Raw genomic sequence first — 26757 nt, 5'->3', positions numbered from 1 at the left:
ACATGTGTACAGACTATCGTTCGGGTGATAAGACTGGTTACCAGCGATCCGCCGGGCGGATCGCTGGTAACCAGTCTTATCACCCGAACGATAGTCTGTACACACGTCGGATTTGACGCGGAAACGTCCGAACGACGGAACGTTCAAACGACGGGTCGTTCGCTAAAATCCGACGTGTGTATGGGCCTTAAGTCACCCCTACTGTGACCAGTCTGTGTACAGTAATGTACAGTGACCATTATCAGCTTATTACAGGCCGGTAACACTAAGTCACCCCTACTGTGACCAATCTGTGTACAGTAATGTACAGTGACCATTATCAGCTTATTACAGGCTGGTATTCTGATAAAATCAGAATAATTACACAAAAAAAACAAGTACAAATAAAAAACCACAATAAACGATGATGATCATTTTTTGTGTAATTATTCTGATTTTATATGGGTCTTTTGTTATGTGTTTTTGTTGTTTCAGTTGCTCCTGCTTGTATGTGTTTTGCCTGAGGAAGCGGGCTTGTGTCCCGTGAAACGCGTTGCAGACTAATTGTTTTATTGGGAGTATAAAATTGATTAAATTTATATCTTTTACTATACATAGTGGTCCTTGGATTTTGTAGGGTAGGCAAGTCCACCATTGCCACCCACATTTTAATTGGTTTTAATTGGCATCATTTTTATTCTATTAGCGCCTCTATTTCTTTCATTACGTGATTATCCACCTGGTGGATGGGCGTGGAAACCCTTTTCTTCTATGCAGAGAGCGACTTTTAGCCTGAGCGGGGACAGGCCTAATCTCCCCGTCTGTGATACAAGTGGTTGCATGATCGCGGCAACCCATACTTGTGAGTATAATTTACTACTTATTTAATCTACGCTAACTGATCTACAATAATACACTATTGGGGGCCCTCGATTGTTCCTTTTTCTTTCTCCCTGTGTATAATAATGTACAGTGACCATTACCAGCTTATTACAGGCCAGTAACACTAAGTCACACCTACTGTGACCAATCTGTGTACAGTAATGTACAGTGACTATTATCAGCTTATTATAGGACAGTAACACTAAGTTACCCCTACTGTGACCAATCTGTGTACTGTAATGTACAGTGACCATCACCAGCTTATTACAGGCTGGTAACACTAAGTCACCCCTACAGTGACCAATCTGTGTACAGTAATGTACAGTGACCATTATCAGCTTATTACATACCAGTAACACTAAGTCACTCTTACTGTGACCAATCTGTGTACAGTAATGCACAGTGACCATTATCAGCTTATTACAGGCGGGTAACACTAAATCACCCCTACTGTGACCAATCTGTGTATAGTAATGTACAGTGACCATTATCAGCTTATTACAGGCCAGTAACAGTAACTCACCTCCTACTGTGACCAATCTGTGTACAGTAATGTACAGTGACCATTATCAGCATTTTACAGGCCAGTAACACTAAGTCACCCCTACTGTGACCAATCTGTGTACATTAATGTACAGTGACCATTATCAGCTTATTACAGGCGGGTATTATTATTTATTATTATTATTTAGTATTTATATAGTGCCGACATATTACGCAGCGCTGTACAATGTATATATATATATCTTGCCACAAACTGTCCCTCAAAGGAGCTCACAATCTAATCCCTACCATTGCCATATGTCTATATTATGTAGTGTAAGTACTGTAGTCTAGGGCCAATTTTAGGGGGAGCCAATTAACTTATCTGTATGTTTTTGGAATGTGGGAGGAAACCGGAGTACCCGGAGAAAACCCATGCAGACACGGAGAGAACATACAAACTCTTTGCAGATAGTGCCCTGGCTGGGATTAGAACCAGGGACCCAGCGCTGCAAGGCGAGAGAGCTACCCACTACGCCACCGTGCTGCCCACACTAAGTCACCCCTACTGTGACCAATCTGTGTATAGTAATGTACAGTGACCATTATCAGCTTATTACAGGCCAGTAACAGTAACTCACCTCCTACTGTGACCAATCTGTGTACAGTAATGTACAGTGACCATTATCAGCTTATTACAGGTCGGTAAAACTAAGTCACCCCTACTGTGACAAATCTGTGTACAGTAATGTACAGTGACCATTATCAGCTTATTACAGGCCAGTAACACTAAGTCACCCCTACTGTGACCAATCTGTGTATAGTAATGTACAGTGACCATTATCAGCTTATTACAGGCCAGTAACAGTAACTCACCTCCTACTGTGACCAATCTGTGTACAGTAATGTACAGTGACCATTATCAGCTTATTACAGGTCGGTAAAACTAAGTCACCCCTACTGTGACAAATCTGTGTACAGTAATGTACAGTGACCATTATCAGCTTATTACAGGCCAGTAATACTAAGTCACCCCTACTGTGACCAATCTGTGTACAGTAATGTACAGTGGCCATTATCAGCATATTACAGGCCGGTAGCCCTTCACAGAAAAGGGCACTCCAAAGCCATAAGGGTGTCTGTACTGTTATTGTTAGTAAGCTGTCATTACCTGTAAACGACCGCCTCACGCCAACTGCCATAAGCGCGACGGCAGCCCCAGGACCGCCTAACACCAATCTGCGTCAAGTCCTGGGGCGGGGTTTTGCAGGAGATCGCGCGCACATCTCCACTTCGATGAAGGAGCTCAGCTCTGCCATCAGTCTCCCAGTGGCGATCGCTGCTAGGAGACTGTTAGATGGCTAAAATGCCCTCTATTTACTGTGTACAGCACTGCGATCCACGGCAGCACTGTACTGGGGACAGCCGTGTTACACCCTGGGGGAGACAGGAGCGATCCGCTGTCATAGGCTGAAGCTTATGACAGCTGATCACTGTCATTGGCAGGCGGGGGGAGGAAGGGCGGTTCTGAAAAAAATAAGAAAATAAATGAATACAAACTTTTATTATAAAGTATAAACAAACCAAAATAAACAAACATTCTAGCAGGAAGTTGAGTACCTGGATCCGAAGGGGATGATTGAAAATGACCAGGAAATTACCAAGGGTTATAGGAAGGAGACTGCTACCAACAGCCTCCTTGACTTCGACAGCTATCATCCCAGACATGTAAAGGACGCCATTCCGTACGTCCAGTTTCTTAGACTCAGGAGAAACAATAGTTCTGAGGCAGATTTTGAGTCACAGGTGGAAGAATTGTGCCAGTGACTCCAAAATAGGGGTTATCAACCTAAATCCATTTTACAGGCCCTGAATAGGAGAGAGAGAAGACGCTGTGGAGAGCGTAGGTTTAATTTTGTGTTTGACTACTCACCGCTATCTGATAGAATCCACCAGGTAATACGCGGACAGTGTAACCTCCTAAATTTTGATAATCACTTTAAAGATCTAACTAAGCAACCCCCTAGAGTCAGTTTTCGTAGAGGTAAAACCATTAGTGATGTGGGAAAAAAACGCGACGACAACTGTGGATAATTGGTTGACTAAAAAGAAATGGACGGGAAACTTCACCTGTGAATGTTGCAGTGCATGTCGCTCTATGAAAAGAGGTGACACTGTACAGGTAGGTGCAGTCACATGGAGAGTTCGACAGTTCATCATTTGCTGTACCAAGTATGTGGTCTATTGTGTTTGGTGTCCTTGTGGACGATATTATATCGGGAAAATGGTTTCCTTCAACATAAAAGATCAGTTAAGAATGGGGAAGGTGCAACCCGGCTCATAGAACATGTAAGGGAAACACATAATGCAAATGCGAGTTGTTTAACTTTTGCAGGATTAGAAACGGTGGATTTTGACAAAAGGGGTGGTTCTAGGGATGATAGATTGCTAAAGAGGGAGGCTGCCATGATTGCACGTACTGATGCTTTGGGGAATCTTGGTTTTAATGAAAGAAATGAGATTAATGCCTTTTTCAGATAAATGTGTCCTGCAATTTTATCCGAATTGATTTTATGTTACTGCTGTCTTTCCCCCCCCCCCCCATTTCTCTTTGCTGTTCCCCCCTCCCCTTGTCTAGTGGGTGGGTGTGTACAGATACATGTAGATAGGTAGATGGGTGGTGGATTAGGCAGGCCCGACGTGTCCTGAGGAGGCGTGCTTACACGTGAAACAGATGTAGACAGGGGGCACTTGTTGTAGTTTGAGACCATGGCCTAATAAAGAAGAAGTTGATGGAGAGTGCTGAAGTCCGTTTTCTTTTGTGTATTATTCTACCAGGCATCAGACCCCACCGACAGAAAGCTCTGTTGGTGGGTAGAAAAGGTGGGAGGGGGAATCACTTGTGTGCTGAGTTTTGCGGCCGTGCAGCTAGCCCTTAAAGCTGCAGTGGCCTAGTTTGTAAAAAATAGCATGGTCACTAGGGGGGTGTAAGCATACAGTCCTCAAGCGGTTAAACACAATAAAGAAAGATGTTTTAGATGAAAAAAAATATAACGTGTACTGTATGTAGCATAACCTCTAATATGGCCAGTCTGTAAGCAGTGACACAGTCATAACTACTAAAGATATTCAATATTTAATGTTGATTACTCACCTGTTCTGCTTTCTGTAAGGGGGTCCTCATCTGTGGTTGTCCTCATTATGTCACATTCCTCTGCAGACTTCTGATCACTCCTCCCATATGTTTCTTCTTTAATCACCTTTCTTAAATCCTCCATAGACTGCTGATCACGCCTCACATATGTCTCTTCTTCATCCTGTTTAATTGCCCTCATCTTGTCACCCTCCTCCATAGACTGCTGATCACGCCTCACATATGTCTCTTCTTCATCCTCTTTAATTGTCCTCATCTTGTCACCCTCCTCCATAGACTGCTGATCACTCCTCACATACTTCTCTTCTTCCTTTTTAATTGCCCTCATCATGTCACCCTCCTCCATAGACTGCTGATCACTCCTCACATATTTCTCTTCTTCTTCCTCTTTAATTGCCCTCATCATGTCTCCCTCCTCCATAGACTGCTGATCCCCCCTCACATATGTCTCTTCCTCTTTAATTGTCCCCATCATGTCACCCTCCTCCATAGACTGCTGATCACTCCTCACATACGTCTCTTTTTCTTCCTCTTTAATTGTCACCCTCATAATACCCCCCTCCATAGACTGCTGATCACTCCTCACATATGTCTCTTCTTCTTCCTCTTTAATTGTCCTCATCATGTCACTCTCCTCCATAGACTGCTGATCACCCCTCACATATGTCTCTTCTTCTTCCTCTTTAATTGTCCTCATCATGTCACTCTCCTCCATAGACTGCTGATCACTCCTCACATACTTTTCTTCTTCCTCTTTAATTGACCTCATCATGCCACCCTCCTCAACAGACTGCTGATCATTCCTCACATACGTCTCCTCTTCTTGCTCCTTAATTGTCCTCATCATATGACCCTCCTCCATAGACTGCTGATCACTCCTCACATATTTATCTTCTTCTTCCTCTTTGATTGTCCCCATCATGGCACACTCCTCCATAGACTGCTGATCACTCCTCACATACGTCTCTTTTTCTTCCTCTTTAATTGTCTTCATCATGTCACCCTCCTCCATAGACTGCTGACCAACATGTCTCTTCTTCTTGCTCAGATCTAATTCTAAATAAGGATAAGTAGGTAGAAAAAAACAAAGTCTTGTAAAAGTAATACCTTTTAAAAAGGATAAGAGATTATATATGTAAGATATTAGTACTAATAAACAGAGAACACAAAATAACATTTTTCTAGGGGCTGGTAATCTCCCATAGACCAGAGGAGCTGACACTTTTCAGCTTGTGAGCTACTTCAAAAATAACAAATTGAAAATGATCTACCAGGCAGAATTTACCTACAGATGCAAGCCACAACTGCAGCACATGCACAGCGGCAGCCCATCAGTGATTACCACAAGCCACAACTGCAGTACATGCACAGTGGATGTCCATCAGTGATTACCACAAGCCACAACTGCAGTACATGCAAAGCGGCAGTCCATCAGTGATTACCACAAGCCATAACTGCACCACATGCGCAGCGGCAGTCCATCAGTGATTACTACAAGCCACAACTGCAGCACATGCACAGCGGCAGTCCATCAGTGATTACCACAAGCCACAACTGCAGTACATGCACAGCGGCAGTCCATCAGTTATTACTACAAGCCACAACTGCAGCACATGCACAGCGGCAGTCCATCAGTGATTACCACAAGTCACAACTGCAGCACATGCACAGCGGCAGTCCATCAGTGATTACCAAAAGCCACAACTGCAGCACATGCGCAGCGGCAGTCCATCAGTGATTACCACAAGCCACAACTGCAGCACATGCACAGCGGCAGTCCATCAGTGATTACCACAAGCCACAACTGCAGCACATGCACAGCTGCAATCCATCAGTGATTACCACAAGCCACAACTGCAGCACATGCACAGGCGCAGCCCATCAGTGATGACCACAAGCCACAACTGCAGCACATGCACAGCGGCAGTCCATCAGTAATTACCACAAGCCACAACTGCAGCACATGCACAGCGGCAGTCCATCAGTGATTACCACAAGCCACAACTGCAGCACATGCACAGCGGCAGTCCATCAGTGATTGCCACAAGCCACAACTGCAGCACATGCACAGGCGCAGCCCATCAGTGATGACCACAAGCCACAACTGCAGCACATGCACAGCGGCAGTTCATCAGTGATTACCACAAGCCACAACTGCAGCACATGCACAGCGGCAGTCCATCAGTGATTACCACAAGCCACAACTGCAGCACATGCAAAGCAGCTATCAGGGAAAATGTCCTCCTTCACAGGGAGCCTCCCAAAACAGTCGGGGTAAACATACAACTCCTTTGATTGCAGTAATAAACACAGGTGATAACAGGTGTATGTAGATACATGATTTATAGCATAAGAATTAACATAGGAGGTGGCAGCTGCTCCAAGAGGACCTTATGGGCTCAGTATTTAAAGCACAACTATTATCCCATTAGCAGCTTCAATAGAGTTATCTTCTTTGAGATAAGTGCTCTGCTGCTTTTTACCTCAGTTGGCAGAACTCATTGTGCTGTAAATTCTTGGAATGCTTTTCTGTCTCTCGCTCTACCAGAAAATATAGAAAAAGCAAGCAGAAGTCCTCTGTTATTGTCTCACCCTGCCCCCTAGTGACAACTGTCACTAAATACACATAACAGCAGTACTAATTAGAAGTAGGAAAATGTAACAAATAAATAAATAAAAATGTGCCAAAATGAATTTGCCTTGAGCACTTTCAAGTTTCGAAATAAATTGGCTGTTAAAGGGTTAAAGGAAGTCGTTTTCTGTGAGCCCCCTCAGTAAAGTACATACATACGTACATTTTTTTTAAATAAAAGCCAGTGATGGTGAAAATAGTTTTTCCCAGGACAGTGTTCTCCCCAGGCTCTTTTAGCTGGGTGCTCCACCCGTCTAGTTTTGGTGAGCACCCGGCTGTCATCGGATCGCTTCCTTTTATTCTGCAAGCAGAGTTGCACACAGAAGCATCGGCTCTGCATTCTCTCATATCGCCCCACCCGGCTATTTTTTCAGGCCACCTGGCTACTATTTCATGCCACCCGGCTGGAAAAAATTTCTAGGGAGAACACTGCAGGACATCCTCAGGAAAGCACCCCTCCTTGAGACTTGTCTCCTAACCGGCTTTGGACAGGATGCTATTAGCATAAGAATTAAATATTAAATGAGGCAGAGAAGAAGTTGTCTCTCTTACGATGTCCATGCGGATTATGTTATATCGGTGAAACGACGCATAGAGTGCGCAACCGGATTGGACAACATAAGAGCTGTGTGCGTGGCAAGCGCTGTGAGCTTCCGGTGCCCAAACACTGTGTGGAAGAAGGACACAAGGGTAATGACCTAAAATTTATGGTGATAGACCATATACTTAAGATGGGGAGAAGTGGTGACCGCGTCATGAAACTAAAACAGCATGAAGTCTTTTGGATACATAAATTAGAGACTTTGTTCCCATCTGGTTTAAATAGGGATTATGACCTGCATTTGTTTCTGTGATTGTTTTAGGTCACCGTGGATTTTTTTCCCACATCACCATGGAACTACTGCTGGACTTTAACCCATTCGCGTTCCGTCGTTTTCACTTGAGCAATGCTCACCTCCCACTGATTAGCCAATAACTTTATCACTACTTATCACAATGAACTTATCTATATCTTGTTTTTTCCGCCACCAATTAGGCTTTCTTTGGGGGGTACATTTTGCTAAGAGCCACATTACTGTAAATGCATTTTAACAGGAAGAATAAGGAAAAAAACGGAAAAAAATTCATTATTTCTCAGTTTTCAGCCATTATAGTTTTAAAATAATACATGCCTCCATAATTAAACATCACGTATTGTATTTGCCCATATGTCCCGGTTATTACACCGTTAAAATTATGTCCCTATTACAATGTATGGCGACAATATTTTATTTGGAAATAAAGGTGCATTTTTTCCGTTTTGCATCTATCACTATTTACAAGTTTAAAATAAAAAAATATAGAAATATTTCATCTTTACATTGATATTTAAAATGTTTAGACCCTTAGGTAAATATTTACATGTTTTTTTGTTTTTTTTTATTGTAATGTTTTTTGTTTTTTTATATTAAACATTTTATTTGGGTAGTTTTGGGAGGGTGGGATGTAAACAAGAGATTTATAATGTAAATGTGTGTTTGAATTTTATTTTTTTTACTTTTAGTTGTAGTTTTACTTTTTGGCCACAAGATGGTGGCCATGAGTTTGTTTACATGACGTCACTCTAAGCGTAACATACGCTTAGAGAGACGCATGGGGGAGGCAACAGCCAGAAAAAGCGCAGCTTCCGAGAGAAGCTGTCGCTTTTTCAGCGGGGGAGAGGAATCAGTGATCGGGCACCATAGCCCGATACACTGATTGCCTGGCTAACGAACCGCGGGCCGCGAGCGCGCGTGCACGTGATCGGCCGCGGGAGAGCGCGGCAGTGCGCATGGTTCCTGGACGTAGTTTCTACATCCAGGAACGAAAATAGGTTAAAAATGAACTGATATTCTTATTTCATTTTTTCAAATAAGTGTGATTGAACACATGTGATACAATGGTTTGTTATAGTTTCTGTTTTGTTTGGATTGGTTTCCAGGCAACTATGAGTTAATTTCCTGTGTGGGAGTGTATATAACGAAAAATTGTTACTTACCTATCGGTAATTTTCCTTTCCCGATGCTTACATGTCGTCACACTTGGGTAGATGTCTCGCCCCCTCTACCCCATAGGACCCTGATGTTATAAATATTTAGCTATGGCCCCACCTCTCCAGTCTATGTAGCCTCAAGCACTGAAACCCATAGAAGGGAGGGTCGCGTGACGACATGTAAGCATCGGGAAAGGAAAATTACCGATAGGTAAGTAACAATTTTCCGTTTTCCCTATGCTTCATGTCGTCACACTTGGGACTTAACTAGGAAAACAAATGAAGGGAGGGAGACCAGATGCTGTGCACAACACAAAATTTTACTTAATTATGCAGTATGTGACAATAACACAGTTTTACCAAATAAAGCAGACGACTGTGCCGTCATATCAACTCTGTAATGTCTCATAAATGTATGAATATTAGACCAGTTCGCAGCCTGGCATATCTTCTCCGCTGGCACCTTATTGTACGCAGCCCATGAAGTGGATATGCTTCTGGTAGAGTGTGCCAGTATCTGTTCCGGTGGAGCCATATTAAGAGTTCTGTACGCCAGTTGTATAGCTTTCACTATCCAGGAGGCAATGGTTCTCACTAATGCTGGCTCACCCTTCTTGCAGCCATTCGGGATTACCCATAACCTTTCAGTCTTTCTAAATTCTGCTGTAGCCTGAAGATATTGGTTTACTGTGTGTACCACGTCCAGTGGATGTGGCTGTTGTGTTTCATCCAATGTAAATGCCGGTAATGCCCAATCCTGGTTAAAGAGAATCTGTATTGTTAAAATCGCACAAAAGTAAACATACCAGTGCGTTAGGGGACATCTCCTATTACCCTCTGTCACAATTTCGCCGCTCCCCGCCGCATTAAAAGTGGTTAAAAACAGTTTTAAAAAGTTTGTTTATAAACAAACAAAATGGCCACCAAAACAGGAAGTAGGTTGATGTACAGTATGTCCACACATAGAAAATACATTCATACACAAGCAGGCTGTATACAGCCTTCCTTTTTTAATCTCAAGAGATCATTTGTGTGTTTCTTTCCCCCTGCAGCTATCTTCCACTGAAGTGTCAGGCTGTTTCTTCCTGCAGAGTGCAGACAGCTCTGCCTGTATGTAATTCCTCAGTATGTGAAAGCCCAGCCAGCTCAGAGGAGGATTTATCCAGCTTGTAAAAGATAAGAGAGAAGAGAGAAGCTGCCCTAATCTAAATAATACACAGGCAGTGTGCAGAGAGAGGCCTGGAGGGGGGAGATGCATCACAGAACCACAACACTGAAAAACTTGGCAGCCTTCCAGACACAGGCTGACAAGTCTGACAAGAGAGAGATAAGTTGATTTATTACAGAGATGGTGATAGTAGAACGTGCTGCAGTAAGCCAGAACACATTAGAATAGCTTTTGGAACTTGTAGGATGATAAAAAACAGGATGCAATTTTTGTTACGGAGTCTCTTTAAGGTGAAACGTTGTGGCCACCTTTGGGATAAGCTGTTGTAGGGGTCTTAACACTATTCAGTCCGGAAAAATAGTCAAATAGGGTTCATTGCATCCTAGTGCCTGTAGTTCCGACACCCTCCGTGCTGATGCTATAGCAACAAGAAAGACCGTCTTTAACGTCTTACTCCAGATGTTGCACCCCTCAATAGGGTGAAATGGTGGTGATGAGTAAACGTCAAGGACCATGGGTAAGTCCCACTTGGGGAAGACTGGCTTCTTAGGTGGTCTTACCTTAAGAACAGCCCTCATAAACTGTTTGACTAGTAGGTTAGTTGCCCACGCTGTACCTGTAAATGTTGACAGTGCCGAAGTGTGGACCTTCAGAGTATGATCACCTAGGCCAAAGTCCAAACCCCTTTGTAAGAACTCCAGTATCTGATGAGGTTCTGGCTTCAAAGGGTCTATTCCCTTCTCCTGAGTATAAAGAAGAAAACGGTCCCAAACTCTCCTATAAGTTCTATTGGTGGTGGGTTTTCTTGATTTCAACATAGTATGTATTACTGCCTCGGAGCAGCCCTCCTTTCTTAACCTTTGCCCCTCAAATTTCATGCCATTAGGTTCAGCCTCATTGGGTTTTGATGATATACTTTCCCCTGATACAGAAGGTTCTGACTGCAGGGTAGAGGTAGTGGTAGCTGTGTGCTCATTTCCCATAACAGTGGATACCATGGGCGATTGGGCCAGTGTGGTATGATGGCTAATACCGTCACCCTTTCCCTCAGTAGACTGACTAATAGGCGATGAATGAGTGGGGTTGGAGGGTAAACATACGCTAGCTTGGTGTCCCAAGGTGCCGTAATCGCATCCACTGCCACTGCCTTGCTGCATCGATATCTGGATATCTGGATATGAACCTGCTGCACTTGGTGTTCTGGGGGGTTGCCATCAGGTCCAGATCTGGTGTTCCCCATTTGTTGCAGATCCACTGGTAAACCTCCTGAGACAGGCACCACTCGTTGTTGCTGATGGTATGCCTGCTCAGATAGTCCGCCGTGGTGTTGTTTTTGCCCGGAATGTAAATGGCCTTCAGATCCCATAGGTTCCGCTCTGCAAAATGGAAGATTTCCGCAGACTCCTGCAGCAATTGAAGACTTCTCGTTCCACCTTGCCTCCTCAAGTAAGCAATTGCCGTGGAGTTGTCCATCCTTAACATTACTGTCTTTCCTACTATTATCTGCTGAAAGCTCAGTAAAGCTTGATGAGCTGCACGCAACTCCAGTATGTTTGCTGGCACTTGGTTGGAGTATGTCTCCCAGCGTCCCTGAGCGGTTAGGTGTTCGCAGTGGGCTCCCCAGCCTCTGGCACTGGCGTCCGAAGTAAGTGTGATCATAACTCCAGGCTGTATCAGGTGATGCTTGGATAGGTTTTCTCTTACCGTCCACCATTCCAAACTGTTCCTCATTAGAGGAATAAGGAGTATTGTCTGATTGAAATTGCCCGTTCCACTGAGAGAGAAAACCCCATTGGAAGGGCCTTATATGCCAATGGGCCCAACGGATCATCGGAATAGTAGATGTTAGAGTCCCTATATAACTCATACATTCTCTCGCAGGTAGGCTCCTCAATGATCGAATTCTCTGAGATCTCGATATTATTGTCTGCATCTTTCCCACTGGTAGTGATAGCGAGTTGGTCCGTGTGTTGATCAGTGCCCCCAGAAATACCATTTCCTGGGTTGGTTCCAGCAGGCTCTTTTTCCTGTTGATCTTCCAACCGAACTGAGACAGCATGTTGAGTAGTATCTCTCTGTGCTGGTTGATTGTCTGCCAACTTTGAGACAGTAGCAAAAGATCGTCGGGGTAGTGGAAGATGCGAATACCTCGTGTTTGAAGAAGAGCCACTAATGCAAGAAGCACCTTGGAGAACGTTCGGGGGGCGGTGCATATGCCGTGCGGGAGACACGTAAATTGGAAATGTTGCTTCCCTACTGCAAATCTTAGATACTCTTGAAATGCTGGAGCGATGGGGATATGCAAGTACGCGTCCTCTAAATCTGCCGAAAGCATCCAATCTTCCTTTAATATACCCTGAGTTATCGATTGCAGGGTTTCCATCTTGTACCTTTTGAGATGAATATGCCTGTTTAAGAACCTCAGATCTAGTACCGGACGCCAGTCTCCAGTACGAAAAACAAAGGGGAATATAGACCCTGTCATCTTTCGTTCGTCGGTACCGGAATTATAGCTTTCTTTTCTAGAAGTGTGTACACATAATCTGTCAGAATTGTACGTTTGTCTTCGGATATCGGAATCTTCGTTTTCACAAACCTGGATCGAGGGGGTTTTGTAATAAATTTGCAGTGGTGCCCCTGTGAAATTGTTTTTACGACCCAAGGATTGGTCACGTTCTCCGCCCAGACCTGACCGAAGTAACTTAGTCTTCCCCCCACCGGCCAGCTCTGAGCTTCCTGACTGTCAAAAAGACTTCTGTTGAGACGACGGCTGGCTAGTTGTATTCCTTTGCTTTGTTATCCGTTGGAGGTTACTCTGGGCACTCTGCCAATTCCTTCTAAACTCCTTGCCAGGTCTGTAAGTTCTTGCTGACCTGAATCTCTGTTGTTGGTATCTACTAGTCTCTTGGGAAAAAGGGCGTTTGTTCTTCCTATCCAGTGGTATCAACCCAGACTTTCCTCCGTCACTCTCTTTATAGCGGTGTCCATTTCATCTCCGAACAGGTGCTCTCCATCATACGATATTTTGCACCAATCCTGACGAGAAGATGGGTCAGCGATCCATGCCTTTAGCCATAACGATCTCTTGGCAACTACCGAAGAATACATCGTTCTTGCCGAACATCTGACTACGTCCACTGCCACTTCTCCGATATAATCCGCCGACAGTTTAAGGTCTTCCAGGCCAGCTATTATCGCCTCCTTGTCAGCATCTGCCTTTATAGCTTCCTCGATATTTGTCGTCCACACTCTAAGGGCTCTTGAGACCGCAGTCAGGGCTATTGCTGGTCTTGCAGCTCCGCCGGCAGTGGCGTAGATTCTCTTCAATTCTGAATCTATTCTCCTGTCCATACCATCCCTAAAGGTCACTGCATCCTCCCGGGGAAGCGTAGTCGGTCTTGCCAATCTCATTACTCAGGCATCCACTATTGGTGGGTTGTCTAATTGTTTAGAATCACGTTCGAGCATGGGATAAAGCTTCCCTAGCCTATTGTGTAGAGGTGACCGTTTTTTTGCTTTCTTCCACTCATCTTTAATTATTTCCGATATTTCCTGCATGAGCGGAAACGGTGTAAACTTCTTTTTGAGGTGAGCATAATATTGCTTCTGCTTCTTGGCGACTTCAGCTGATCCTTCTTCCTCATCTTCCCATTCAATTGCTTGTCTCACTGCACATACAAACGGTTCCACAAGCGCAAAGTCAAATCCAACGTCTAAATCATCTGCATCTTCTGTCTCAAGATCCTGCGGCTGTCCTACCGACGCAGACTGTATAGTTGGGATAGAGGCAATATACTCCTTCATAGAGTCCTGTACCGCCTGTTTGATCAGGTTGGACACATCCACAGGTGTCTGATCCGGTTCCTTTGCCATCTCCTCAAAGCAGACTCTGCATACCGTCTTTCCAGGCATTACGTAATTGCTGCAAGCCCAGCATCTCTTCGAGGAACGCTCCCTAGATCTTGACCTTGAACTCCGTCTAGATCTTGAACTGCTTCTATCTCTTCTATGGTGGTGAGAAGGGCTTCTCCTCCTGGAGCGAGATCTTGAGCTCGATGATTTCTTGGCACGTTTCCTCGGGCTGCCATAAACCAACAGGACGTTACTATAGTCTGCACTCTGATGAATAAACAAACGGGCAAGAACCTACCTTAAACTACCCCTACCTGTCAGCCCGTGGCTGGTCTGTTTTAGGTGTTACAGGATCCATAGATGCAGATGAAGCCACTGCAAGGATGAGCAGAGGAAATAGTATGAGAATCAAGAAAGTGAGAATAATATTGCGTCCTAATAATACCTCTATAACATACATATATGTCCCAGAGCATAGTGACCTACCATCCTCCCGTGTCTCCATTCCGTCCTCCATTTCGGCTGTGCGCAGTGTCAGAGTCCTCTGCAGGTAAGCCGGCCACCAGCGCGCGCCGTACGCTTAAATAGACTCCTCCCCGCTTCGTCATTCAGCCCCAATCATGGAGCGAGATGCGGAGGAAATGACGTCATGCGGCCGGAATTCCGCATTGTGAAGCGCATGTACGCCACCGCCGGATAGGAGGACAGTGCAGACAGATCGGAGAGGGTGGGGAATAGGCGGAGACCAGTGGAACGCACGCAGAGACGGAGAAAAAAAGCAGGAGAAAAGGTGAGAAGGATCCGAACACAACCAATCTTTGTTTAAAAGATAATTTAAAGTGATGCATACTCCTAGTCGGTTAAGTACTTTATACCTTTATACTTTGCACCTTTCCCCCGAAAGACCAGCAGAAAACGGGGGTCCCCTCCGAGCTAGTTTATAGCTATTTAGGGGCTTCACTAGCAGAGGCGACTAGTGGAAACAGCCAGAGGAACCAGCTAGGTAGGGGTGAAAATATCTTTGCTAGCTGCGTGTAAATTACGATCGCCGCCGCTCCGCGCCGATTCGCCGCAACCCGCCGCATCAGAGGGTGCCCCCCCGAGACCCGTGCGCTGCCTGGCCAATCAGTGCCAGGCAGCGTCGAGGGGTGGTTCGGGACTCCCTCTGACGTCACAACGTGGCGACGGGGGAAGCCCTCCTGGAAATCCCGTTCAGAACGGGATTTCCGGATGGGTATATGCGCCGGCGGCGATCGGCGCATTCGGGGGGACGCCGCAGGGAGGGGGGAAGCATGTAGCTAGCGCTAGGCATATAACGGCAGGGAGGTTAAACCTGACAAGGCACACCTGTGAAGTGAAAACCATTCCAGGTGACTACCTCTTGAAGCTCATCAAGAGAATAGGCAAACACAGGAGCAATAGTAGCTTAAAGAAGAGCCTCAATGGGATCCAAAAATACAAAAACCGTAGAACGTATTAGTGACAGTTCACATGGATAGAAAACAGTCCCTGCAGCTTACTTGTGTATCCTGATGCGTCCACAGACTCGGAACAACTTGCACCCGACAGGACTCACAGGTCCCCAACACTCTGCGGTCCGCGGTGGTTAGGCGCCGTTTGTGTCCGAGTCTCTGCTCTCACAAGTCGCACTGCTAACCATCCAGCGGTGAGTGCGATCAACCCACATGTTGCTCCTAAGCATCAGCGTCCCGGCCAGGTTGATCGCGCTCACCGCTGCCACTGTGACCCCACTATATGCTGGAGGGTTAGCAGTGCGACTGTCTGTGGACGCATCAGGATACACAAGTAAGCTGCGGGGACTGTTTTCTATCCATGTGAACTGTCACTAATCCGCCAAGGGAGTAGAGAGGATGTGCTGGCATCCATAAGCTGTGATTAAGCGACAAGTTGATCTCCATAGAGGAACTTTGCGACTTTTATTGTTTTGAGTGCACTCAAGCACCGCTCTGGACTCAGAATTTGTTGATCTACCTCTCTGAAAAAGTAGATTCCCTAAAAAAAAACATATATACGGGCAATGCATTCGCTCTTAAAGGGACAGCCACATGATTCAATTATTGATACTTACCTGCTCTGCTTTAGCTGCTGCAGCATTCATCTACCAGTATTAGTGTGTGGGCTGTATGTGTGATGCGGTATGGTGTGTGAGGAGTGGATGAGGAGCTCCTGGGGCCCTTATTTTTAATTGATTTTACCTGAGTGTTGAAAATTGAGATTTGGGGCTTGATTCACAAAGCGGTGCAAAGTGTTTGCACGCCTGTGAAAAGCCCTTTATCACGCCTAAACTCAGTTTAGGCGTGATAAGGAGAAACTCGCGTGAATTTTCCGCGCGCGCAGCACCCGGCGCTTCGCGCGAAGCTCCCATTAAGCCCTATGGGACTTTGCGCGTACGCGCGGTAGCTTCGCGCGAAGAGCAGCACAAATCGGTGATAACTCAGTGGTGCAAAGGTTATCACGCCTAAAGTCTTTTAGGCGTGATAACTGAGTTATCACCGCTTTGTGAATCAAGCCCTTGGTCTTTAATAAAGGTTTTTGTATGTTTGGATCCCATTGAGGCTCTTCTTTAAGCTACTATTGCTCCTGTTTTTGCCTAAATCTACTTTTTGGTTTTTAGGGCCCATATGAGTTGTTCTGGTTGAGGAGCCGAAGGCTTTTATGCAGCTTGGCCCTCATGTGATACATTTCAACTTGGATCCGATTTTTCGAGGACTGCTTTCTACATGTTTTGTGCTCATCAAGAGAATGCCAAGAGTGTGCAAAGCAGTAATCAAAGCAAAAGGTGGCTACTTTGAAGAACCTAGAATATGACATATTTTCAGTTGTTTCACACTTTTTGGTTATGTACTATACTTCCACATGTGTTACTTCATAGTTTGGATGCCTTCAGTGAGAATCTACAATGTTCATAGTCATGAAAATAAAGAAAACTCTCTGAATGAGACGGTGTGTCCAAACATTTGGTCTGTACTGTATATAAATCGTCAGGGGGGCGAGAAGACAATTGTGGTTTTAGACCTGCCGAATTCTTTATTGGGCAGAACAGAATTATGAATGCCTAAGAGCAGTACACCTGAAGGAGTCAAATGCTGTCTAAACAACATGGCTCCAGAGGTGGATTTATTTGCCAGCAAACGCAAAATATTTTGTTCTCTATGCCCACAAACTTTTGACTCTAGATGGGTTTTCGGTGGATTAGGGATCGAATCTAATATGTGTGTTTCCTCCACTAAACTTATTACAGCAGGTTCTCAACAAGATCTGGAGATACCAGGCCCGAGCTATTCTAAAAGAAGCTCTTTGTCCCCTAAAGACCATGGTTTGCTCTACTGCAGAGTTCGGCAATAACAGAACCTATCTTTTTGCCAGATCGTCCAGATCTCCTGACACCGGGCCCTGCTTTCCACCCTCAGCTCAGACTGTGGGGTTTACAGAAGAACAGTTTCTTTGGTAGGCGGTCAGGAGGGGGTTAAAGAAAATCTAACATCGATCATCGTCAGGAGGGTGGCAGCCCCAGGACCACCTAACACCGAAAGGCGTCAAGTCCTGGGGCTGGGTTTTGCAGGAGATCGCGTGCACCGACATTGTCCATGGCGCACTGTGCAGGCGAAGTAGTTCTGAGCCTGCGCAGTACGCCGCTTCACACAGGTGCAGTAAGGACGACCTTGAGGTCGTCCTCTGCACTGTGCGGGGACCCCGAGCTGGCGGTTGCGAACTGAGCTGTCAGCGTGGGACAGCTAGCTGTGAGGGGCTGGAGAAAGCCCCATGGTAATTAAATAGGATGTACTTTAGGTTTGGCTGATGATTCATTTAAGGCAGATGCCCAAATGTAAAAAAAAGACCACATTTACTTACGGTAAAGTCTTTTCCAGTAGTCTGAAGGACAGCACCCCTTCTTGAGACTTGTCTCTCTTCCCTCATAGTGGACAGGAAGCTAAAAGATAAAAAAATTTGCATAGCGGATATGCAGGCAGCATAAATACCCCCCAGCTCACCTAGAGCCCTCAGTTAATAAAAAAGATTATACGGACGTATGCTTAAATAACAAAACAAAAAAATTATATGTATATTTACCTCAATATTTCCCACACTGGGTGGGTCGCAGGGGTGCTGTCCTTCAGACTACTGGAAAAGACTTTACCGTAAGTAAATGTGGTCTTTCCCAGAACGTCTTTCAGGACAGCACCCCTTCTTGAGAGATAGACAAGATGAAATCTTAGGGTGGGACGACTGCTTGTAGAACTTTTCTGCCAAAACTCAAGTCTGCACTGGATAGGACATTTAGCCTGTAGTGCCTGACAAAAGTATTCTGACTGGACCAGGTGGCCGTCTTGCAAATCTGTTCGATGGATGCACCAGCCCTCTCTGCCCAGGATGTAGAGATACCCCTTGTCGAATGAGCTTTGATTGAAGTAGTAAGCAGTTTCCCCTGAGATCGGTATGAAGTAGTAATGGCTTCTCTAATCCATCTGGCCAATGTAGCTTTGGAGGCCTGCTTCCCTCTAGACACTCCCCCAAACAATACCAACATCGAATCCGACCTTCTCCATTCCTTAGTCCTTTCGAGATAATGAATGATACATCTTCTTACATCTAGACAATGCAGACGTTTTTCCTTCTCATTGGATGGATTTGCGCAAAAGGAAGGTAGAAATATCTCCTGGGTTCTGTGGAATTTAGATACTACCTTAGGAAGGAAGGCGCTGTCTATCCTTAATGTAATCCTATCATCTGAAATAATACAGTATGGTTCCTGAATCGATAAAGCCTGAAGGCGGTTTTTAAAGAAAGAAATTTATCTGAAATCTCCTTCCATGGCTCGAATGGAGCTGTACACATAGCTTGAAGAACTGTATTTAAGTCCCATGAAGGAATTCTGGATCGAACTACTGGTCGAATTCTCTTTAAAGCCTGAAAAAATCTAATAAAGTATTCTTCTGCCGCCAGTTTTCTTTCAAGAAAAACACTGATTGCAGATGTCTGAACCTTCAAGGTACTAACACTTAATCCCTTTTGTAGTCCCTGTTGAAGAAATTCAAGAACTGAGGTAGATAAAGATATATCCAGGGATCTCTCTTTACACCAATCTGAATACACTGACCATGTCTTATTATAAATATTCCTTGTTACTTTTTTACGACATTGTATTAGGGTCTCTGATAACTTATCTGAGAACCCCTTTGCTTTCAAGATTTTCCACTCAGCTTCCATGCTGTAAGGTGAAGAAGTTGTAGGTTCGGATGAAAGGCTATGCCCTGCTGTAGTGGATCCTGCCGATTCGGAAGAATAATTGGCTGACATACTGCCAATTCCTGTAATAACATGAACCATGGCCTCTTCGGCCAAAACGGGGCTATCAGAATCATATGAGCTTGACTGTATTTCTCGAAATCTTTGATAAAGCTGGATCAAGCTTAGGAGAGGGACCCCAGAATTTCTGATCCTCAGCGGAAAAAGGGTACCGCCTGTTAAGGGTCCTTGGCCAAAAAGCCCGTTTCTCGGGATTATCCCACTCCTTTCCTATCATATTTTTGAGAGAAGAGTGGACCGGGATAAAAGAGAAATGAGGATCAGATAACCCCTCATACATTTGATCCAACTGGGATAGAGATTTCCTTTCTGTCTCAATACCCATAGTACTGTGCATGGCAGATAATAAATCATTAATAAGATCGGGAGAAAAAGCAAACTTCTGATTCTTCCCCGACTTTTCCCCCCCTTCATCTTCCGAAATGTCCCACAATCTTATCAGTGCAATGGTGACATAATTTCTTGGTTGAAGAAGAGGAAATTTTTGCATTGCATAATGGACATTTTCTTTCTCCCTTAGAAGATGTAGAAGCAGATGAGTGATGCTGGGAGCTTGATTTGTCCTTTTTAGGCTGTAAAAAAGGATAATATGGCCTAAATTAGTGCATATCCCATACATCTTATCATACCCCACACTTAAACATATTCCCCAGGTATTTGAGCACCCCTGTGCCGCTTACCAGAGAGGGTTCAGTGCCAGGCTCGGCAGATTGCAGCGGAGCCTGCAGCGTCCTCCATGTTGCCAGAGAGGTGGGAACATGCACTGCTAACATTAAAATAGTGTTGGCTGATTACCTGATTAGTGTGGGGTAGGTCCAGGTGCACCGAATTGCCACTGCCAAACGGCGCTTCCTACTTCCGGTCACGCGGGACGCAGCGCGTGACGCACTTCCGGTATCCGGCCGGAATTTTTCCTTTGCGCGCCCATGCGCGTATATAGAAGCTGCCAGATCTGGAGAAGCCTCCTCCACGCTGTGCGAACTGCACGCTGGCTCCCATGACCAGCTCTGTTTGCAGTCCGCAACCACGCTGCCCCTGCCGCCTGACAAAGATGGCACCTGCGGAGGCTCCGCCAAGCGTCCCGTCCGGGACAGAAAAAACAACTGAGGGCTCTAGGTGAGCTGGGGGGTATTTATGCTGCCTGCATATCCGCTATGCAAATTTTTTTATCTTTTAGCTTCCTGTCCACTATGAGGGAAGAGAGACAAGTCTCAAGAAGGGGTGCTGTCCTGAAAGACGTTCTGGGAAAATCCATGCTGCTGTGGTGGCATTCAGGTTTGGTCATGCGCAGAGATAATTCTTCCGGGTAAAGGATGGATGACTTATAAAGTCATCAACACTAATGGAACCTCTTACAGAAGCACAGAGCCTCTGGGGAGTCATCAGAAGCTGTGGTGTAGCTCTGCAAACACGCCCACATCTGTCAGCAGCCTCATCTTGTACATTAATATTTGCCTCGGGTATCCTTTAGGGCTGGTTTAGAAGGGCCCCGTGAACTGGCCCCCAGGCGTCTTGCTCAATTGCCTGCAGAACACAGTTTGCCGCCTTTCTGCGTTCTTCATCCATGCAGGACTCAAGGTGCCTCCTGTAAGTGGGGATTAGTTGGATGAGGCAGTGGTCAGAGTTCCTGAGGGCGGCCCAAAGGGGAGCTTTGTAGGCACCTTTGAGGACAATGTAGCAGTGGTGCAAAATGTTGCTATTCCTAGTTGATCATGATGTGCTGAATGTAATGTAGCATCTCTGAGCAAAAGTTGGCTTTTTTAAAATCTCCCCAGGGAGTCTGGCAAGGCGGTTACCCAGTACGAGATGGAGTCACTGAGGGAGCTCAGTGTCCATCTATTTCGGGGGGGGGGGGCAGGGGGGGAGATGTAGACCCCTGCAAGTACATAAGAGGATAACTCTCTTCATGGGTATATCGGTGAGGATTGATGAGGAGGTGCTCTATGTCAGAGGAGCAGCATTTGGTCAGAATTATAGTGGCTGGGAACCACGCGGAGCTGATGTAGAAGCAGATGCCGCCTTCTCGGAGGAGCAGATAATATAGTGTCTCTGTCAGCACGGAAGAGGCTAAAGTTCAGGAGATTTCATGAGTTATCTGGGATGTTATTGTTGAGCCAGGTCTCAGTGAAGCAGAGGATGGGGAAGTGGTTGGTCCTGTACTAGCAGGAGCTCATTAAAGCGGATCCGAGATGAAAAACTAACTATAACAAGTAACTTGTCTATATAACTTATCTAACGTTTAGATAGTTTACACAGTAAATCTAGCTGCAAACAGCTTTAATAGAAAATGATTATTTATTCCTGTGATACAATGACAGCAGCCATGTTGTTTGTAAACATTACACAGCGGCAGGCTTATCTGTATCTTGATCACTAAGACTGTGAAAAAAACCTAATCCCCCTCCTCCCCTCTGCCTCTGAAATCAATGGCTAGTAACACCTCCTCCTGTCCAGACTGAGCTCCCATGAGCCCTTGCTATTGCCAAGGCTCTCTGAAAACCTGTGGGCGTGGTTTAGTTAGTTTATGGGGAATTAGAGTATTAAAACAAAAAAGTATTTTGCTTTAGGAATGCCCTACAAACAATAGGAAAGGAACACAATTATGCAATGAGTAAAAGTTCACCTCGGATCCACTTTAAGTTTACTTGGGGGCAGGCCTGGATTTACCTCACAGGAGCCTATAGGTACAGATGTCCTGGCACCTTAGACTTCACCCTCAATGAGCCTACAAACTTCTGCCGAACTGCACCGCAAGTGTGCTGGCTGTCCCAGCTGTCACTTCTCCCTTACTTCCCTTGCTTGTTATAAATAGCTACAAGTGCCTGTTAGTATTACGTATCCAGAAATACCCTTAAAGGGACACTTACGTCAAACAAAAAAATGAGTTTTACTCACCTAGGGCTTCCAATAGCCCCCTGCAGCTGTCTGGTGCCCTCGCCGTCTTCCTCCGATCCTCCTGGCCCTGCCGGCAGCCACTTCCTGTTTCGGTGACAGGAGCTGACAGGCTGGGGACGCGAGTGATTCTTCGCGTTCCCAGACACATTAGCACCCTCTATGCTGCTATATGGTATATGATATAGCAGCATAGATGGCGCTATTGTGGCCAGGAACGCGAAGAATCACTCGCGTCCCCAGCCTGTCAGCTCCTGTCACCGAAACAGGAAGTGGCTGCCGGCGGGGCCAGGTGGATCAGAGGGAGACGGCGAGGGCACCGGACAACTGCAGGGGGCTATTGGAAGCCCCAGGTGAGTAAAACTCATTTTTTTTTTACTTACGTGTCCCTTTAACATTAAGTATCTAGAGGATCCTCAGTATTAAGTAGCTAGAAGTGCCCCTGACTGAAAGGAAATCTCATCAGTTGAATGCAAAGAATATGGTGAGTAACCTCTCATTTATACTCTCATCAGGACTCTGCATAGAGAAGGAGGGAGAGAGGCACTCAGGAAGGGGAGTGAGCCACCTTTCCAACATGAAGCGCCTGTAGGCACATGCCTTCAGTGCCTTATGGTAAATCCGTCCCTGCTTGGGAGGGATCAGACAATTGCTAGGAGGGTGGATAGGATGGCCAGAGGATGGATAGTGTAAGTCGGAAGTGAGGGGGGAGCGCCGGTAGGGGTTCTGTATAATGAAGTCTGGCCATGCGTTCCTTGTGAACATAGTACATAACTGGAGAAGAGCATGGCCCAGCAGACTATGTAGGGGGGACAGATCTCAGTGGGACATATATGCAGATCATCAATATACAGGAAACGCAATAGCAGGAAACAGTCGATCAATATTCAATAATCACTAACCAGTAATCACAAGATGGGGAATATAGCAATCAGGGATGGATTTACAACTCAGGAGCCAATAGGCACACAAGATCTTGTGCCATAAACTCCGCCCCTCAACACAGACCACACCCCTAAAGCTACGCCCCTTTTCCCCTACTACATAAAACCACAAAAGGAAACGAAGATATTACCGAAGACAAGTAGAGAATACCAACAATGTGCAGATATTACCAACAACATGTAGGATTTACCGAATATAGGCTAATATTACCAACAACATGCACATAATACAAATCACAAAGACATTCTATTAATACAAATTCTGATAAATGGTTTCTTATCACAGAGAGGCAGTAATAAGTAGATTCTAGTGATAGGAAGGTAGGGAATATGGATGGTCAATAAGTTTGCAGACCAATCAAAGTCAGCTGTAATAGCATTTGATTGGGCCAATTTCAATCTGTTGTTGGAGGAGAGCTAAATGACCTGTGGGTACCCCGTATGCAGTCATTTTTCACCAAACAATGATTGTTTCAGCTGAAAAAAAAATCAAAAGCACTGGTAACTTTAAAGTGGGAACATACCACTACTTTGCAATAGGGCAAACCAGATGTACCCCATATTAGGTAGCCCCCATGTCAGTAGTCTGATGAGCCCCATATTAGGTAGCCCCCCATGTAGGTAGTCAGATGTGCCCCTTATTAGGTAGCCCCCCATGCAGGTAGTCAAATGTACCCCATATTAGGTAGGCCCCCCATGTAGGTAGCCAGATGTGCTCGATATTAGGTAGCTCCCCATGTAGGTAGCCAGATGTGCCCCATATTAAGTAGCCCCCCCCATGTAGGTAGCCAGATGTGCCCCATATTAGGTAGCCCCCCATGTAGGTAGCCAGATGTACCCCATATTAGGTAGCCAGATGCGCCCCATATTAGGTAGTCCCCCATGTAGGTAGCCACATATGCCCCATATTAGGTAGCCCCCCAATGTAGGTAGCCAGATGTGCCCCATATTAGGTAGCCCCCAATACAGGTAGCCAGATCTGCCACATATTAGGTAGCCTCCCCCCCCCCCCCCCCCCCCCATGCAGGTAGCCAGATGCGCACCATATTAGGCAGCCCCCATAAAGTTAGCCAGCCCAGATGTGGCCCATATTGGGTAACAACCCCCCATGTAGGTAGCCAGGCATGCCCGATTTTAGTAGGCCCCATATAGGAAGCCAGATGAACCCCATATTGAGTAGCCTAGGTTGGGTAGATGTATGGTAATTACTTCAAGGGGATGATCAGGATAGTGACAGGTGTACTATGACCTCCTCTGTAACAAAGTATGTCGACCCCGACCTCTGCTCTGCTCAATATATATAACAACAATCACACGATTACCTCTTCCAGCCACGTCCTCTCTCCACTTCCTGCAACTTCTCCTCCTGCTGTTACGCCTCTTCCTGTCTTTGGTTTCATTATTTCCAGGTTGTGCGTTCCAGCTGGGGGAGGTGTGGTCTCCATCTTGTGGTAAATATGCTAACTGCAGCTTCTGTGGAATCCTCTCCATTCAGCCATCTAATACTATAACGTAGTGTTGGCAACACTTATAATAATAATAATAATTATTATTATTAATCATTATGAAATGGCATGCATCTGCAGAATTAAGATGTTGATCAATGAAAAGAAAAACATTGCAACACTGTGTTGCAATGTTTTTCTTTTCATTAAACAACATCTTAATTATGCAGACGCATGCCATTTCATAATGATTAATAATAATTATTATTATAAGTCCTCAGACGGTTGCTGGAGGTGTAGAGCTACCATAGGGATGTGGCTCCATAGTTACAGGAAATGTCAGTTTCTTGCACCAGACTGGGAGGCAGAAGCAGAATTACTGGAGAAATTGTCTGGATTGGGATGTCCATTTAAAAGGGAACCCGAGATGAGAGGTATATGGAGGCTGCCATATTTATTTCCTTTTAAACAATACTAGTTGCCTGGCATTCTGCTGAACTATTTGGCTGCAGTTGTATCCGAATCACACCAGAAACAAGCATGCAGCTAATCTTGTCAGATTTGACAATACTGTCAGAAACACCTGATCTACTGCATGCTGGTATTGCTTAAAACAAAATAAATATGGCAGCCTCCAGATCACTTTCACCACAGGTTCACTTTAATATTGATTACTTCTTTTCCATTCTAGCAGATAGTGTCATGCAGAAGGAAGATCTGCTCGGCTCCCTCTCATTCCTCCCGCCTCCTCCTTCATAGTGACAAATCACCATGGCAACAGCTGACGCATCACTCACTCAAATGCACCAGAACTTCATGGCCTTCCATTGCCCACAATATGCTGACATCACATAGAGCCTGATTCACAAAGCTTTTCTGTTAAATGATCTTACCTTATTTAATAACTTACAAATTATCGATTTACCTCTCCTTATCTAACCTAACTCATGGTTTATCCAGGGCCGGCCCGCCCATGAGGCGGGGTGAGGCGGGTTCCTCAGGCGGCAGGAAGTGGAGGGGCGGCACCAGACAGAAAGAGGAAGTGACTGCAGAGCCGGAGAGAGTGCTGTGCAGGCTGCAGTGCAGACTCTGCAGTGAAGTCCGATTGCTCCTGTGGTGCCCGACCGTGCCTTCGAACCCGTGCCTGGCTGCACACACCGTGAGTGACCCTCCGCCGCCGAGACCGAGTCTGCCCGGACTCGACCCGCCCCGCCCCCCATTATGCTGTGTACCGCCCGCCAGTTCTGCTGCCACATGCCACCCACATGATGCCGCTGGCCTCCGAGTCCGACGACTCCGAGCTCTGCGGCCTCTCCTGTCCCCTCCAAGGCTGCACGCTGCCTAAGCCTGCTGATGGCGGCGGCTGCCGCCCGGTCTGCTACCCTGCCTGATTGGCACGGTCAGTCACTGAGCGCCACCGACGTGACGATGATGATGAGCCTGGCTGCCGCCGGCCGCAGCTCACTGGCCTTGCCCGCCAGCGCGAGATCCGAGATGGATGGAGCATGCCAGCGGCCGCCACAGCCATCTGTCTCCTGCCTGCCAGTGCCAGCCAGGATGCATGCTGGATGCCCGACGCCCGCCCTTCGCCATCGCCGCCGCCAGACCCGGAGGGAGACCCCATCCCCGGTGAGTCAGTCACTTTGCTGCCTCACTCAGGCTTTCTTTCATGGTCGGTTGGTCGGTCGTGTGGGGGATGTTAGGTTTCCTTAACTATGCTTTGAGGTAGCAGTCAGGGCCGGCCCGCCCATGAGGCGGGGTGAGGTGGGTTCCTCAGGTGGCAGGAAGTGGAGGGGCGGCACCAGACAGAAAGAGGAAGTGACTGCAGAGCCGGAGAGAGTGCTGTGCAGGCTGCAGTGCAGACTCTGCAGTGAAGTCCGATTGCTCCTGTGGTGCCCGACCGTGCCTTCGAACCCGTGCCTGGCTGCACACACCGTGAGTGACCCTCCGCCGCCGAGACCGAGTCTGCCCGGACTCGACCCGCCCC

General features: G+C 46.1%; 1 protein-coding gene across 1 annotated transcript in view; it reads right to left on the bottom strand.

Annotated features, from left to right (window-relative positions):
* Positions 1 to 24686, bottom strand: part of LOC137537135 (uncharacterized) — a 171530-nt gene extending 146844 nt beyond the window's left edge. Inside the window, exons 1-2 of the mRNA XM_068259265.1 lie at positions 24648 to 24686; positions 4499 to 5554 (exon numbers count right to left, since the gene is read on the bottom strand). Of these exons, the coding sequence (XP_068115366.1) occupies positions 4499 to 5510 (1012 nt within the window). The 5' untranslated portion in view covers positions 5511 to 5554; positions 24648 to 24686. The remainder of the gene's footprint in view (positions 1 to 4498; positions 5555 to 24647) is intronic.
* Positions 24687 to 26757: the final 2071 nt, after the last annotated feature.

This window comes from Hyperolius riggenbachi, chromosome 10 (genome assembly GCF_040937935.1).
Source record: "Hyperolius riggenbachi isolate aHypRig1 chromosome 10, aHypRig1.pri, whole genome shotgun sequence".
In the NCBI taxonomy this organism is placed as follows: domain Eukaryota; kingdom Metazoa; phylum Chordata; class Amphibia; order Anura; family Hyperoliidae; genus Hyperolius; species Hyperolius riggenbachi.
The sequence above is the reverse complement of the archived record's forward strand: the minus strand, read 5'-3'. Positions and strand labels throughout refer to the sequence as shown.